Source organism: Drosophila persimilis, unplaced genomic scaffold (assembly GCF_003286085.1).
Source record: "Drosophila persimilis strain 14011-0111.01,24,50 unplaced genomic scaffold, DperRS2 tig00003933-arrow-pilon, whole genome shotgun sequence".
Classification (NCBI taxonomy): Eukaryota; Metazoa; Arthropoda; class Insecta; order Diptera; family Drosophilidae; genus Drosophila; species Drosophila persimilis.
In genome coordinates this window covers 1,082,114-1,096,611 of record NW_020825706.1, presented here as the reverse complement: position 1 = coordinate 1,096,611, position 14,498 = coordinate 1,082,114, and the positions used below count along the sequence as shown (strand labels likewise).

Genomic DNA, 14,498 nt, shown 5'->3' with positions numbered 1-14,498 from the left:
AGCCTTTGAGACATTAAGACATCCATAGTTTCTACAGATGATACAATTGGAGGCCTTCATGGAGGCTTTATGTCAATAAATAATCAAAAGAAAAAATCGCATTGAAAAGTGCGCAAAGGTTGAATAATAAATGCAACAATTGCCCCCAGTGGCATATGCAACGTGGCAGGTAATGCATAATGAAATTATAAAATGCAGCCAGCAAGGCCGAAGGTCCAAGGCCCTGGGCCCAGGGCCAGGCAGCGGCAAATGGCGACAATGAAGACTTGTGCCGGGCCGTTGGCTGCCGCAAGTGGCAGCTCTGATTGGATTGTGCGGGACGTTGGCGCTCTTGACGATGTCTTGCATCAACTCAATTGGCAATTAAAGCGCATCAACATTAATGCTGAACTCCATGGCCACCTCCACTGTCCCCGGCCGCCATGATGATGATAATGATGATGATAACGAGACGCTGTCGGCCATTGCACGTATTGCCGGGGCACAACAAAAGCCGAGGACACAAAAAAAAAAAGAAAAAAAAAAAAGAAAACGCCAGGCAATGACCATGATTGTCTCTGACTCCCTCTCTGTCTGCCTCTGCATTTCTCTGGGTGAAGCATTTTCTGTTGGCGCTGACATGTTGGCCGCAATGTCGTGGTCATTGGGTGCCGTGGCTGCTGCTGCTGCTGTCTTTGCTCGTGACGTCTGATGGTAAATTAAAAAGCATAAAGCCCTTGGACAAGCAGGCAAACTGCAGAAATTTATGCACGACTTGCATATTAAACGTGTGTTAATTTTAGAGCAGTACGAAGCGATGGCCAATGTCCCCTGCAGACTGACAGGCAGCGGTCAACGTCGTTTGCTTTTGTTATGCCACATCCCTGGGGCAGCTGCAGCACATCATAAGTTCTTCACCAGCAACAAAAAAAAATGGGGCTGCACAAAGACCTCAAGCAGGACCTCAAGCTGAAATCCCTGTAGCATGCCACACAGTGAGTGGCACTCCTCTCGCTTGATCTCTCGCTCTCTCTCTCTCTCTCTCGCGGTGCCCATGCAATTTTCCAGTTCAAAGGCTTAAAACTAAATTAAACTTTATGACTTGGCAGCAGCGCAGAGAAAGCGAGAGAGCAACAGGATTTGCGTCAACTACAAAAAGGATTACAAGGGATACCCAGAGATACTCGTACGCGCCAGAGAGCTCCCTGAAGCGAAACGCATATGAAGAATAATGTTTTTGGCTTTGCTTAAGCGGATAAATACACTACAACCGAGAAAAGGGTAGCAGGGAATGCTTAAGAAGAGATGTAACAGGAGGATAAAATACAGACAACAATAAGGGATATTTTGGGGAAATAATGGTACCTTTTGAAAGGAATTCTAGGACAAGTTCCCTTTTTTAAGAATATACTAAAGAGACGCCTTCAACATCCAGTGAAATCCAGGGAAAAATTTTAAATTCAAATGATTTTTATACCAGGAATTCTAGCACTTCTATAAGCCAAAAAGCTCTCCCAAATGGTACCATTTGCAAGGAATACTAGGAATAGTTCCTTGTTTTTTACAATATATTAAAGAGACGCCTTCAAAACCGAGTAAAACTCAAAAGAGCAAAGGTATTATTCAAGTGATTTTTAAGCCGTGAATTTCAAAACTTCTACAACCCAAAAAGCTCTCCCAAATGGTACCATTTGCAAGGAATACTAGGAATAGTTCCTTGTTTTTTTGCATTATATTAAAGAGACGCCTTCAAAATCGAATAAAATTTAAAAGTGAAAAGGTTTTATTCAAGTGATTTTTATGCCAGGCACTCTAACACTTCTTCAACCCAAAAAGCTCTCCCAATTGGTACCATTTGCAAGGAATACTGGGCATAGTTCCTTTTGTTTAAAATTTATCAAAGAAGCATCATCAAAATCCAGTAAAATTCAAAAGAAAAATGGTATTATTCAAGTGATTTTTAAGCCTGGAATTCCCCCCTTTAATATACCTTTGCTCTATCCCCAAGTTAGAGCATTATCTAGCCTTTATTCGAGGCCCAAACAATAGCCAACAGAAGTGAGAACACGTTAAGGGGGAAAGCAAACATCGTACAAATAAATGTAATGACTCTAAGTGGCAGAGAGACACAGAAATTGTCTGACATTTTATTGAGCAAATATTAAAAATATTACGAATCGTTGGCCATTAGAAGCAGCCGGTGGCCACACCAGAACGAGAGACAGAGCTCCACAGCTCCACAGCTCCAAACACAAACACAAATACCACTTATTGCCGATGTGTGTGTGCAAAAGAAGAAACGAATCTCCACAGATAGCAAACTTAATGTAATGACCAAAAAGAAATCCAAGCTCAGAGCTTGGAGCACAGAGCAGAGAGCTCCCCATCGGTTCTTGGTCGCTTGCTGGACATGTGTTTCCAATGGTTTTTCTTTGCTTTTTCTCGCTTTTCTTTCTGCCATTTTCCCTACATTTTGCCTCCATTTTGCTTGTGCCAGCAGCTCTTTCTCTCTGGCCATTTAAAAACGCACAAAACAAAGTTTCTCTGCTGCCCAGCCCGTTGCAGTTGCACTTGCAACAGCGTTTATTTGATTTTTACACACCGATTTTGAGCTATGCTTTTATTAGATTTTTTTGGCACTTTGTTTTTTGCTTTTTCGTGATTGTTGTTGCTTTTTTTTCGCTGGTGTGTGAATTTGTAAGATTTGATTTTGAAATTGGCCAGATAAAAAAGAGAGAAACCCCGTCTGAAGGGGTTAAAAATTTGTGTGTAGAATGGGAATTGGTAAAATGGTTCGAAAGATTAGAGGCTGCAGTGGCAGTGGCAGTGCCACTCCAGGGTATTCCGCTTTTACAGATGGAGTATGACAGATAAGTCGCCGACATTGAATGAATGGGGGTAATGGGGGAATGGGGAATGGCTTTTGGTGTAATGGTCTTCAAGCATTCGATATTTTGTGGGGGATAAGGGTACGAAAGGAGTGGGAGAAATGTCTCTGGCAATCCTCTAAAGATACATGCGAAAAGGGACCCATACAAGTCGATTTAAAGTTTAAATCTAGGGAATGAATATAGATACAAAATCCACCTTAATCTAGAGAGGAAATATATCGAAGCTGTAGCCTAAAAGTATGCCACCCAAATCGCCTTTCTATAGCCTTAAAAATGCTCAAAGGCCAGGTGTTCAAACAGCCAAATAATAAAAAGGGACTTTAACAGGTTTTTTATGAGCCGATTGCCCTGATTTCTGGATAAGATCGTTCTTTATGACTCTGCTCAAGCGTTATACTTAAATCTGGCCAATTTTTGATATATTCGAGGTGTTTAATATATAATATATACGATTTTTGCATAAGTAAATGTATTTCAAAGCATTATAAAACTCTCACGTCACTAAACGACTCAAAACATTGAATATATCTCCCATATTTCTTGTTTATATTCTCTATTTTCACACAAAACAGCGCTCAAATCACGACTCAATCATTTCTCCATTCCGTTACTCCGGCCATATAGTATATTTAAATAGCCATACACCCCATAGCCCATACACAAATCACCGCCTCGAGCGAAAGCATCTGCGTTGGCAAATTTAAAGCCATTACACTAATAAATAATCTGCCACAAATTTAGCACATTGCCATCGATTCAGAGCAACAGACTGCAGGAGGCCAGATCTGCCGCAGATTCGTAGGATTCGCTAAAGACACGCCCACACCACTCCACACCACATACGAAATCCCGAAAGCAAATCGCAAAAATCCTCGCCCTGGCCACGATTCCACATCCCATTTATACAGACATGTAATTTTGGTATACCCTTTTTTGGCAGAGAGGGAGTTTGGGCTGGAGAAGCAGGGATATTACGAGGTAGAGAAAGGTGGTTTGAAGGATCTGAATAAAGCAAAAATGGAGCAAAAGGTGGGCCTAAAAAGTAGTCAAAAGATGAGCCAAAAGAAGGGAAAAACTGGAGACAAATTAAAGGAAAACTAAGACCAAAAGTACACCAAATTCCAATCAAAAGTTGGTTCAAAAATGTATATCTAAAGTCCTAGAACTACCATTGAAGGGTAACCAAATGTTCGGCTCTCTGAAGCCTCATCCCTGCTCTCCTTCTTATAGATGTTTATCCCGTGTGCAGCAGAGGATGTGCAGAATGGGAATCAGTATGAGGATTGTGGCATAAGGGGATGGGCATGAGAGGTTAGGGATAAAGGAGGTTTATCTCAAGAGTGAGCGAGAGCGAAAAGAAAAAACGAGAAAAAATTCATATGTCTGTCTGCCTGGGCTGCTGTGTGGCTGCTTTCAATTGCTGTTGGAGGTGGGGGGGTTGGCCATCATCATCACCATCGATGGCTGCTTTCAATATCTAATAATATTGCGCATACGCCACGTTGTGAGCTGCTGCTTCACTTACGCTGAGTGCGTGTTGGCGCAATAATCAACAGTTATATTATCAGACACACACACACACACACAGACACAGCATGCTGCGACATGTTCATTATGCGCATTTTAACCTCTTTGAAAAACGCGGGCAACACAAACACCAGACACACACAAACACCACACACACTACTATAAGTGAGGCGATCAATTTTGGGATTTTCTTTTGCATTATGTGCAGATTTTCACACTCCCCGAACTGCAAACTTTTTTAATAATAAATAAAAGTGCTTAAACTTAATACTGGATTTTCCCCCATCCCCCCTTAGCTGTGGGTTTTCCATCCACCATTTTATTTGTTTCTTTGATTCGACACGCCCCCTACACACACACACACACCCACACAGATGTGTGAAAATAATTTTTCGTTTATTATCAAGTTTTTGGTTGATTTTTCTGTGTGGTTTTTCCTTCTTCTTCCACGCTGTTTACCTCAGCCAGCGGCCAAAATGCAATTTAAGAGGAGTATGTGTTTCCCTCGATTTTTCCTACGTTTCATTTTCTCTTTCTCTATTTTTTTTTTTTTGGTTTGTTTGTGTAAGGTTATTGGCTGTTGTCATTTGTGGTGTGTGATTTACGTTTATCGTTTCGATTCAAGCGTGTAATTTTCTTATTGGTTGGCCAGAAAAAAAGTTTAAAGGGGGGAAAATTCTGGCATTGCTGCTGGATTTTCTATTTTTCTTGATGGAAAAACCCCAACCCAAATCCAGCAACATTTTAGGCATTTTCTGTAGCAATTTCCATTACCATTTTGTCCATCAATGGAAAATGATGTGATGTCTACGCATTGACAAAACATTTCGAGACCCTCACAAAAAGCAATTAAAATTTTAATAAAATAAACTAAGAAACGGAAAAGCTGTGAGAACAGGGCCTGCCAGGGTACACAATAGATGACATTAAAAATCCATACAAAAGATAAACACACATTTTTCTGCTCGCTAAGGGCTACACACAGACGCACACAGACAGGAGGAAAAGCCTGACAAATATCGAAGAGAGAAGCGAGAAGAGCATGGAGAAAAGATTAAATTCACTTAAGTGCAAAGTATGCAAATGACAAACTGTGGAGTGGCGAGGAGTGGAGAGGAGATGGGACCCGAAAGACATATATGAAGTGCCTGGGACTCCAGTCCTCAGTCCTTCTCTGAAGCCATAGAAATATTGTAAATTCAAATTGAAATGCATGTGTGACACATGGGGAGAGAGAGAAGGGGGGGGGCAGAGCAGAGCAGATACAGATACAGATACAAATGCTTGTGGTACAGAGATACAAAGGAGGGACTCTCTGGTCCCTGACAAAATTGAATGCAATTTGACAAAAATCATAGTCTATAATTTCCAACAACGAAAGCTTAGCCTGACTTCTGGACCTACAATGGCTTCCGAGCCCCTGCCCAGCCAACCCTCCCCCCTTGTGCCCCACTCTCTATGTGGCACACAGACGACCTACAGGCAACATCCTACCATTACGAGTTAATAATTGAACATTTTCTGTTTTAGGCAGAACAAAATTGCTATAATTTTTTTTGTGCTATGCCGCTTTTGATTGGGGCTGTGGCTAGCTGTGGGGACAGTGCGGTTCATGGCAGTAAAAAGAGTGCTAAGATTTAGTAGGATTTACTAGAACACCAAATGGCATTAAGATAAAGCTTCTTAGGAGCTTATTTCTGGCAGAAAAGGAGTAACGACCGAGGGACGCTTCTGTATGACGCTGTAGCTTGTACAGATTTCCAGTTAAAGAGTTATTACATGCTAGATCTGTTCATACAGCTGTTATCTACCTCCTCATCGAATATAAGACTAATCCAATACCCATTAAAGGCCAGAACAGAGCTATAATTAATGGTGATTCATGACAGAACGTCTTATAGGCACTAAAGTATCTTTTCCTCTATTCCTCTCATTGTAATAGCATTCTTTCCTTAATTTACACTGTCTAAACTTCTCAAAGTTCAGGTAAAAGGGTATCCCTTGGTCTAAATATTAGCACCATTTGGTTTTCCCCACATTCTTTACACAAATTTCTTATATGATTTAAATAATCTTAGCTCCTTGTTGATTATGGTGCTGAAACGCACTGTAGTTGCTGTTCGGTTCAGAGGCCTGTGCAAATATGGCCACAAAAAGCAGTGGCACAAGCCGAAAGAGAGAGATACATATATAGAGAGAGAGGGAGAGAGAGACATATGGACACATTTTTGTATTTGCTCGTTGAACTTGTGGCACTGGTGGCTCCACCTCTTCCTCTTTCTCCCCTGCCCTCACCGAATCTCTCTCTTTCGCACTCTGGATTTTGTGAATGACTTTTTGGCACTAATTAAAAGTAGCAAATAATTTTCTATGCCAACTCACATACGCCCACATATGCAGAAGAAGAGAGCGAGCAAAGGGAAAGAGCAAGAGAGAGGGGCAGAGAGAGATGCAAATATGGCACAAGCCTCTGCCTCTGGTGTCCCTCTTCAGAAATCCCCCTTCCTGCTCTCCGCTCCCTCTGCTCCCTGCTCCTGTGACAATGACAATGCATGTGACAGTTTTCGGTTGGCACCGTTGATAAGCGTCGCTTATTGTCTCTCTCTCTCTCTCACCCTCTATCTCTCTCTGGTCCCCTCTGCCATTTGCCAGGAAAAAGTTGGCTTAAGTCGGAAAATTTATTATTATTTTTCTGCATTGCAGGCTGTGTGTGCAATTTTAAATGGATTTTAATTAGTTTTGAATTATTTCGGTTTTAGTTTTTCGGCATTTTCGTTCTGTCCCATTTTTGGCATTAAAGTTTTTCCCCCATTAAATGTATTTGGTTTATACACGTATAGTATTTCTGTAGTTTTGGCTTCTATGCGGGCAAAGCCATGATATATTTGAGGGATAATTGGTTTAACTTTCACATATATCAAAATGACTTAAATTTGAGTTCGCTGGAGGTCACCAAAGGCAAGTAATTTATCATATTGGATTGGGGAAGCCTTCAAAAGATGATAAAGGAAGAAAACAACATGAATTTACATTTTTGGTGAATGTGCGGTTTGGTTTTGCCATTTTTCAATTAATTTCCATTCTCAGTTAGATTCTATATTTCATTCTGCAGCCACACTGCAGTTTAACACTCTCCGTCTCGCTCCCACCAACAGCCACACACTTTCGGTTTCATTTTATGTGAGAGAAGCAGAAAGATTAGATCACCTCATTTGCAGTAGAAAAGGGAGAACGAAACTGTCGCTTTCATTTCGCAGCAGCAGCGCAATAGCAGCACGAGAGCAGAATCGAATGTCAAATATGAGAGCAATTTGCAGAGAGAAGCAGCAAGAGAACATGGAATGAGCGGGTCACTAGGCCTCTGTAACTCACTCCCTCCCCCTCAATAGAACACTCGCACAGCCACACACACTTTCGATTTCATTTTAAGCAAGAGATGAAGAAGAAGATTCGATCTCGTCTCGTGCAGTATGAACGGGAGAGGGAGACGAGGAACCGAAACTGTCGCTTTCATTTCGCAGTAGCAGAGCCATAAGAACACGAGAGCAGCGAGCAGCAGCAAGAGAGCATTTAATAAGCGACACACTCAGTCACCCATTAACTCCCCCTCACTCTCTCACATGAAGAGGTGACCACAGCCACACAAACTTTCGATCTGCCTTTGCATTAGTAGAGGTAGAGAGGAAGAGCAGAGCGAGCAATTCCAATAAGAGAAAAATTAGGAACAGATGCAGGTGAGAGAGCGTGGGAATGAGAAACGAAACCATGGAACGAACGTCTGCTAAGCCGGCCACGCATCTGCATCGCCGTCGTAGTTTTTTCCCCGCCCCCGACCACTTCAGAGGTCAGCTCCGCGTTTCGGTCCGTGAAAAACGGGTTAATTCGGTAAATCAAATGGAAAGAAGTGTCGCGTCTTTGTGCAGTGAAGTGTAGGGTTGAGGTGCAGTGTTTAAACATTGAAAATGGCCAAAATTAGTGTTTCAGTGTAAGAAAATCAGCATGGCGAAAGGCAAAAGGCGAGGCGATCGGCGTGGGAAAAGGGCGGCAATATATGCAAGAGATGTGCAAAAACTGATTAAACATTGAAAATTACAAGAAAAGTGTTTTATTGTAAGAAAAAGTGCGAGGCGATCCACCAGGCAAAATGGCATACAAAAGGCGAGGCGAAAAATTCGGCAAAAGGCGAGCGAAAAAGGCGCAAAAGGCCTGGCGGGGCGAGGCGATGGAAAGAGGCGGCAATATGTGCAAAAAGTGAAGTGAAGTGAAGTGTTGTGGTGAACTGATTAAACATTGAAAATGGCTAAAAAAATGTGCGAAGGCGGTCCACAAACAAAAATGGCATACAAAAGGCAAGGGCAAAAAGGCGGCAAAGGGCAAGGCGTGGCGAGGCGATCGGCGATCAAAAAGGCGGCAAATGGCGTGGCGAGGCGATATAAGCAGAGAAGTGCAAAAAGTGAAGTGATACATAAAAAACATATTATTTGATGCAGTAATTATTTTTTTTCATGTTTTAAAATCAAAAAAATCACCGCTCAGTTCCAGCAAACCCTGAGGTGTCTAATTTTTTTTCTTTGTTTTCGTTTGGTCACGTGATGCTCTGCAATGTGTGTTCCGACTTCAGCAGCGAAAAAGAAGCATAAAAGAAAGAGCGAGCGCAAATCGTCAGCTCTCTAGCTCAAACTGTCGAAGCAGGAGAGGTGGCGCTTTGCAAATCTTGGCGAGGTTGCGCTCTCTCTCTCTATCTTGAAGTGTGCCCTGCATTTGAGCAAATTATGCAAGCAGCGTGAGAGTGATGCTTCTATTGCCTAACCTTTAATTAATGTGGTTTTATTTGCTTGTTAAAGAGTGTGGCAGCGATGCGCAGAAAAGGAGCAGATCGGAGTAAAAAAAGGAAAAAATGGAGTATAAATATGAAAATTGTGTGAAAGCAGTGGAATATTTTTTGTTTTGCGTGTGCTAGAGAAATCTTTCCATTTGTCGGGTATTTCTTTCGTCGTTATTCCGGAAACGTCGTGGGTAAACGGAGCAAATGCCGAGAAAGAAAAGCGTTAAACGACTGCAAGAAATTGAAGAGGAATAATTGCAGAGAGATAGAAAAGATCAATAATCTTTGGGGAAATATTAATGAAAAGGTGAGTTAAATTAATTGTTTGGCTTTTCTTAAGATTTTAAACATGCTTTTATATTTTCGTCTCTCTCTCTCTCTCTTATATGCAAAATTTTCTTATTTTATTTTTGTTGCTTTTTATCGAGGTAATCCCTTCTGCAATAATAAATTCATCGATGTTTTTTTGTTAATATATTGTATATATTTTTTAATTTCTCAAATATAATTTTGTATTATCATATTTAAAACGGGGTTCCATAAAAGAGAAACCAATCAGGCCTAATGCCATATGTGTATACGTAAAAATTGAATGGGAAAAACGATAAATTAAAAGCTTGAAGCCATGGCCCATAGAAGTCGGTGTTGGGTTTCTACTTGGGCTTTTCTTCACCCTTGCCCTTGCCGTCACCCTTGCCCCCACCGGAGGCCAGTTCCTTCATCAGATTCAAGGCACTGCCAGCTTGGAACCACTTGATCTGGAGATCGTTAAACGAATGATTCAACTGTATCTTGTCGGAGCTGCCGCCGTTCTTGATCTCACAGTCGACGGGCTTGCCGGCGGCCAGATCCTTGAGATTCAGCAGCGAGATCTTGCTGTCGGGCTTCACCTTGTCGTAGTCGCCGGCATTGGCAAAGGTCAGGGCCAGCATGCCCTGCTTCTTAAGATTCGTCTCGTGGATGCGGGCAAACGACTTGACAATGATGGCCACACCGCCCAAGTGGCGCGGCTCCAGGGCGGCATGCTCCCGCGACGAGCCCTCGCCGTAGTTCTCCTCGCCCACGGCCACCCACTTGATCTTGTTGGCCTTGTAGTCGCGTGCCACCGCCGGAACGGCGGCATACTCGCCCGACTTCTGATTCTTCAGTTTGTTCATCTCGTTGTTCTCCGCGTTGGTGGCGCCGATGAACAGATTGTTGGAGATGTTGTCCAAATGGCCGCGATACTTGAGCCACGGCCCCGCCGCCGAGATGTGATCGGTGGTGCATTTGCCCTTGATTTTGATGAGTACCGTGAAATCCACATAGTCCTTGCCGTCCCACTTCTCAAAGGGGGCCAGGACCTGCAAGCGCTCGGACTTGGGATCGACGACCACCTTGACATCATCACCGCTGGCCGGTGGAGCCGTGTACGTGTCCTGTCCCGGATCGAAGCCCTTGGCCGGCAGCTCCTCGCCATGGGGTGCCTTCAGCTTGAACTTCTTGCCGTCCGTACCCTGCAGTTCGTCTTTGAGGGGATTGAAGTCGAGGCGTCCGCAAATGGACAGAGCCGTGACCATTTCGGGGCTGGTCACAAAGCAATGGGTGGCAGGATTTGCATCGTTGCGGCCCGTAAAGTTGCGATTGTACGACGTCATGATGGTGTTCTTCTCGCCCTTCTTCACGTCCTTGCGGTCCCACTGGCCGATGCACGGGCCACAGGCGTTGGCCAGCACAGTGCCGCCAAATTTTTCGAAAACCTCGAACATGCCATCCCGTTCGATGGTGGCGCGGATCTGCTCCGATCCTGGCGTCACATTAAAGGGTATATTCGATTTGAGGCCGTGACTGAGGGCATCCTTGGCGATGTTGGCACAGCGGCCCATGTCCTCGTACGAGGAATTGGTGCAGGAGCCGATTAGACCAACCTACAAAACTATCGCTATTAAATGTCACCTAAAAACATCGTCTGCCTACCTTTATATCCATGGGATATCCGTTCTTCTTGGAGTTCTCTCCCAATTTGCTGATGGGATGAGCCAGATCCGGGGTAAAGGGTCCATTCACCAGGGGCTCCAGAGTATCCAAATTGATTTCGATCAGCTGATCGTACTTGCAATCCTTGTCTGCCGTTAGGAGCTCCTTCTGGTACTTTTCCGCCAGCGCAGCCATCTCGCCCCTGCCGGTGGCACACAGATATTTGGCCATACGCTGATTGAACGGAAAGAGCGATGTGGTGGCCCCAATCTCCGCCCCCATGTTGCAAATGGTGGCCATTCCTGTGCACGAGATGGACTCCACGCCACTGCCGTGGTACTCGATGATGGCCCCAGTGCCCCCTTTGACGGTCAAGATTTCGGCCATCTTCAGGATGACATCCTTGGGCGATGTCCAGCCACTAATTTTGCCCGTGAGATTGCAGCCAATGACCTTGGGGCACTTGAGCTCCCACGGAATGTTGGCCATTACATCGACGGCATCGGCACCGCCCACGCCAATGCACAGGCCGCCCAGGCCCCCACCGTTGGGGGTATGCGAGTCGGTGCCGATCATCAGGAGCCCCGGGAAGGCATAGTTCTCCAGGATGATCTGATGGATGATGCCGCTGCCGGGCTTCCAGAAGCCCAGGCCATACTTGGCGCAGGCGCTGGCCAGAAAATCGTACACCTCCTTGTGCATGTCCTTGGCGCGGGCCAGATCCTCGATGCCGCAGACCTGGGCCTCGATCAAATGATCGCAGTGCACCGTCGACGGAACGGCCACCTTTTTGAGGCCCGACGAAATAAACTGCAGCAGGGCCATCTGTGCGGTGGCATCCTGCATGGCCACACGATCGGGACGCAGCCGCAGATACGACTCACCCCGCTTGATGTCCTGCGTTTCCGGCTCGTCCAAGTGCGAGTACAGCACCTTCTCGGAGAGGGTCAGCGGTCGCTTGAGACGCGACTTGATGCAGTTCAAGGCACCCGCCAGCTTCGCGTACGGCAAAAAGTCGTCCTTCTCGAACTTGGACATTGGCACCTTTTGCCAGACGGGATTTGGGCTCACATGGATACGCCGCGCCCACAGTAGGCGGCACAGCTGTGGTTTTTTCATAACTTTACACAATTTTATTCGGAAATTGTGTGAACTGTTTGTTGACCTGTATTGTTGTGCTGTTTGTGTGATTGGAGTAACTGAATGTTCAGGGAGTTTCAATCATTCGTGGAAAACAGCTGCTAAATCCTAGGTGTACTTTGTTTTTGGAAAGAAATGTGTAACTGTGTTGAATGTTTTTTTTTTGGGGAAGTAAAAGTGTTGTGGAAATGCAAACTAGATTTGAATATCAATGCAATTTTAATGGAACAAAAATTAGGAGTTCATTTTTGTGTTCTTTTTAGAGAAGTGCGAAATATAACGAATATATATTTAAAAAATATATATACACATATAAATAATAAATAAAAGTAAATTGTAAATTTAAATATTTAAAATATAAATAAATAAAATAAAAATAATAAAATAAGATATAAAGAATAAATATGGATCAGAAACCTCTTCCTTCATCCCCTACATTCAGTCATAACTTGTTTTATGTCTTGATCTTCATTGCATTCGCCCAATTACTTTCCATCCGCTGCTCTCTTTTATTATTTATTACAACAACCATAATTGGGAGCGGCTGGGTGTCCGTGCGCCTGAATTGTTGTGGTTTTCTGTATCCCGATGGACGCGAACGATCGTGTCTTCATTGCATTGAAAAGCAAACGCATTGCATACATACGTCATGCCATTCCTAATCTCTTTTGCTCTCAGCAACAACAATAAGCTTTACTGCGGCTTAGCTTTGACTCACGCTCTCAGCAACAACAACAGCAAGCTTTTCCCACGATGCCGAGATTGACGCCCGCTCTGCTCTCTCAGGCGCCTCTTGCAAAATTAAAATGCAAGCACAAAAACTCCATAGCGTATTTGGTGAGAGCGAGAGTAAAGTGCTCCGCTATTCCGCTATTTGTTGAGAGAGAGAGAACGAAATAGGACCAGAAAATAGAGCGCGTTGCGGGTGCGGACCACATTGAATAATTTCAACAAACAACCAAACGGGACTTTACTTTGCTGTGGAGTTTTTGTGCTTGTATTTTAATTTTATTTTTTTGTAAAGGCATACATTTTTAAGAATAACAGAACGGCATATTAATAACTTTTACTCAGAAATCTTTGAAAATAATTTATTTAATTTTTTTATTAGTAACTGAAGATATTTACGATTCTTTGAAAAACTTTTACTGGGTTATCCTGAGAGATCTGTCACAGCGAAAGTAAATTAAATTCGATTACAAACAATTTTGGTTAATAAATATTTACCTTTTCCCTGGTTTTCTCATAAAGTTGTGCATTATAAGAATTAATTTGTATTTTTTTTATAGAAATACGAAATATAAAGAATATATATTTGTGCCCTTCCTTTCTGGGAGGAAGCATAAAATCGAACAAATATTTTAGATTACATTTTCTGGAAGGTAAAATAAATTAAAACAATATTTTCCTTTTAATAAATCCGAAATAATTTTCGATATGGATATAATCATATAATAAAAACAAATATCAGAGACAGAAATATCCACCTATTTAATAACCATTTCTTCCCTTATTTTAATTGATTTTTAAGCCACAAATCGAGGCCATTATTTAGTAAAACTTAACCCTAAATAAATTCCAGGGAAAGTGTAAGGCAGACACCCAATAATTGTATTGAAATAAATTTAGTTGTAACACGTTCCAGTGCCATTACAACCTTAATCTAAGCCATTAATTGGAATAACCTCAGATCCTACTGCCATGAGTATTTGTTGCCACAAAGAGAGAGAGTGAGAGTGAGAGAGAGAGAGAGGGACAGAGACATGTCAACGGAATTGATGTTGCAACTGAATCGGAGGCCGAGACCGACCTGGTGGATCCATCGATGGGCACATAGGCCAACGGCCAACTGACGGACTAGCAGCAAACTGGGCAAGTGACAAACAGAAGGACAACGCGTCGTTCACTTTGTGTGTGTGGTGTGTGTGTGTGTGTGTGTGCACCAGTGCAGGGGCTACAAAAGTGTCAACTGCTGCAAGTGAAGCAGAGGCAAAGGACGTACCGTCTCTGCCCCTTCCCTCTGCATCCTGTGATTGTGTTTGCCAGCGCTGGCAGCGTGTCATAATGGACGACGATATACTGTGCTCAGTATACTGTGCTGAAGCTGAGGATGAGGTGCAAGTGCAGGACCTGTCTCCCCCCTCCCCCTGAACAATGGGACACGGACAATGGACAAACGG

General features: G+C 43.4%; 1 protein-coding gene across 1 annotated transcript; it reads right to left on the bottom strand.

Annotated features, from left to right (window-relative positions):
* Positions 1-9,732: 9,732 nt before the first annotated feature.
* LOC6594077 (probable aconitate hydratase, mitochondrial) lies at positions 9,733-12,354 on the bottom strand. Its single transcript, XM_002019701.2, has 2 exons — positions 11,179-12,354; positions 9,733-11,129 (listed from the first exon to the last, which is right to left on the bottom strand). The coding sequence occupies exons 1-2, from the start codon at positions 12,295-12,297 to the stop codon at positions 9,876-9,878; spliced, it is 2,373 nt and encodes a 790-aa protein (XP_002019737.1). The 5' UTR covers positions 12,298-12,354; the 3' UTR covers positions 9,733-9,875.
* Positions 12,355-14,498: the final 2,144 nt, after the last annotated feature.

Coding starts and splice junctions, on each gene's coding strand:
- LOC6594077 (XM_002019701.2), bottom strand. CDS start 12,297: ATGAAAAAACCACAGCTGTGCCGCCTACTGTGGGCGCGGCGTATCCAT. Junction 11,130..11,178: donor GATATCCCATGGATATAAAG/GTAGGCAGACGA, acceptor ATAGTTTTGTAG/GTTGGTCTAATCGGCTCCTG.